Raw genomic sequence first — 2,199 nt, 5'->3', positions numbered from 1 at the left:
AGCAGAGTTATATATATATATATATATATAGCGTGTGTGTGTGTGTGTGTGTGTGTGTGTGTGTGTGTGTATGTATGTATGTATGTATATGTATATATTATATTATATATATATTCAGGTCTCCTTACCCCCGCGAGACGCCCCCAGGAGGGGCAGCAGCAGCAGGCAGAGTTGCAGCCAGGAAGCAGTCATTGCCACAGCTCTGGAGTGAAAGAGAAACAGGCAGCATGGGGTGGCTTTAATAGTCACATGATGAGCGGTCACATGATGGGCGGCTGAGTCACATGACCACCCAGGCTTTCTGCCGGCTCAGCAGCTATCATGTGACCCCAGAATGAATCATTTACTGATCGCAGCGCTACGGGTCGGGTGGGAGCGGGCGCCGGGGAGCTCTGAGCGACACCCTGCACTCGGCGTGGGTATAAGAGAAATGTATAAGGGCCGGCGCAGCATGGAGAGCACAAAACGATCGCTAATATCATTATCTTATTTCTGAAGCGCCAACAAATACCGCAGCGATGTACAATTTAAATGAGGCAGTTAACACACATAACAAATATACATTGATACATAGATAACATATATACAGTAACACATAACATATATACAGTAACACATACATAACATATATACAGTAACACATACATAACATATATACATTAATACATAACATATATACAGTAACACATAACATATATACAGTAACAAATAACATATATACAGTAACACATAACATATATACAGTAACCCTTACATATATACAGTAACACATAACATATATTCATTAACACATAACATATATACATTGATACATACATAACATATATACAGTAACACATAACATATATACAGTAACACATAACATATATACAGTAACACATACATAACATATATACAGTAACACATAACATATATACAGTAACACATACATAACATATATACATTAATACATAACATATATACAGTAACACATAACATATATACAGTAACCCTTACATATATACAGTAACACATAACATATATTCATTAACACATAACATATATACATTAATACATAACATTTATACAGTAACCCTTACATATATACATTAATACATAACATATATACATCAATACACACATAACATATATACAGTAACACATACATAACATATATACAGTAACACATAACATATATACAGTAACACATAACATATATACATTAATACATAACATATATACAGTAATACATAACATATATACAGTAACACAACATATATACAGTAACACATACATAACATATATACAGTAACACATAACATATATACAGTAACACATAACATGCAAACAGTAACACATACATAACATATATACATTAATACATAACATATATACAGTAACACATAACATATATACAGTAACACATAACATACAAACAGTAACACATACATAACATATATACATTAATACATAACATATATACAGTAACACATAACATATATACAGTAACACATAACATATGAACAGTAACACATAACATATATACAGTAACCCTTACATATATACAGTAACACATAACATATATTCATTAACACATAACATATATACATTAATACATAACATTTATACAGTAACCCTTACATATATACAGTAACACATACATAACATATATACAGTAACACATACATAACATATATACAGTAACACATAACATATATACAGTAATACATAACATTTATACAGTAACCCTTACATATATACATTAATACATAACATATATACATCAATACACACATAACATATATACAGTAACACATACATAACATATATACAGTAACACATAACATATATACAGTAACACATAACATATATACATTAATACATAACATATATACAGTAATACATAACATATATACAGTAACACATAACATATATACATTAATACATAACATATATACAGTAATACATAACATATATACAGTAACACAACATATATACAGTAACACATACATAACATATATACAGTAACACATAACATATATACAGTAACCCTTACATATATACAGTAACACATACATTAACACATAACATATATACATTAATACATAACATATATACAGTAACCCTTACATATATACATAAATACCCACATAACATATATATACATTAATACATACAGACACATCCGGTGATGAGAGCCCGGCCCATGAGCTTACAATC

General features: G+C 29.8%; 1 protein-coding gene across 1 annotated transcript in view; it reads right to left on the bottom strand.

Annotated features, from left to right (window-relative positions):
• Nucleotides 1-235, bottom strand: part of PRSS16 (serine protease 16) — a 6,139-nt gene extending 5,904 nt beyond the window's left edge. Inside the window, exon 1 of the mRNA XM_053473927.1 lies at nt 129-235. Within this exon, the coding sequence (XP_053329902.1) occupies nt 129-192 (64 nt within the window). The 5' untranslated portion in view covers nt 193-235. The remainder of the gene's footprint in view (nt 1-128) is intronic.
• Nucleotides 236-2,199: the final 1,964 nt, after the last annotated feature.

The sequence above is a fragment of the Spea bombifrons genome, chromosome 8 (genome assembly GCF_027358695.1).
Source record: "Spea bombifrons isolate aSpeBom1 chromosome 8, aSpeBom1.2.pri, whole genome shotgun sequence".
NCBI lineage: Eukaryota > Metazoa > Chordata > Amphibia > Anura > Pelobatidae > Spea > Spea bombifrons.
Note: the sequence above shows the minus strand (reverse complement) of the source record. Positions and strands in the feature narration are given on the sequence as shown.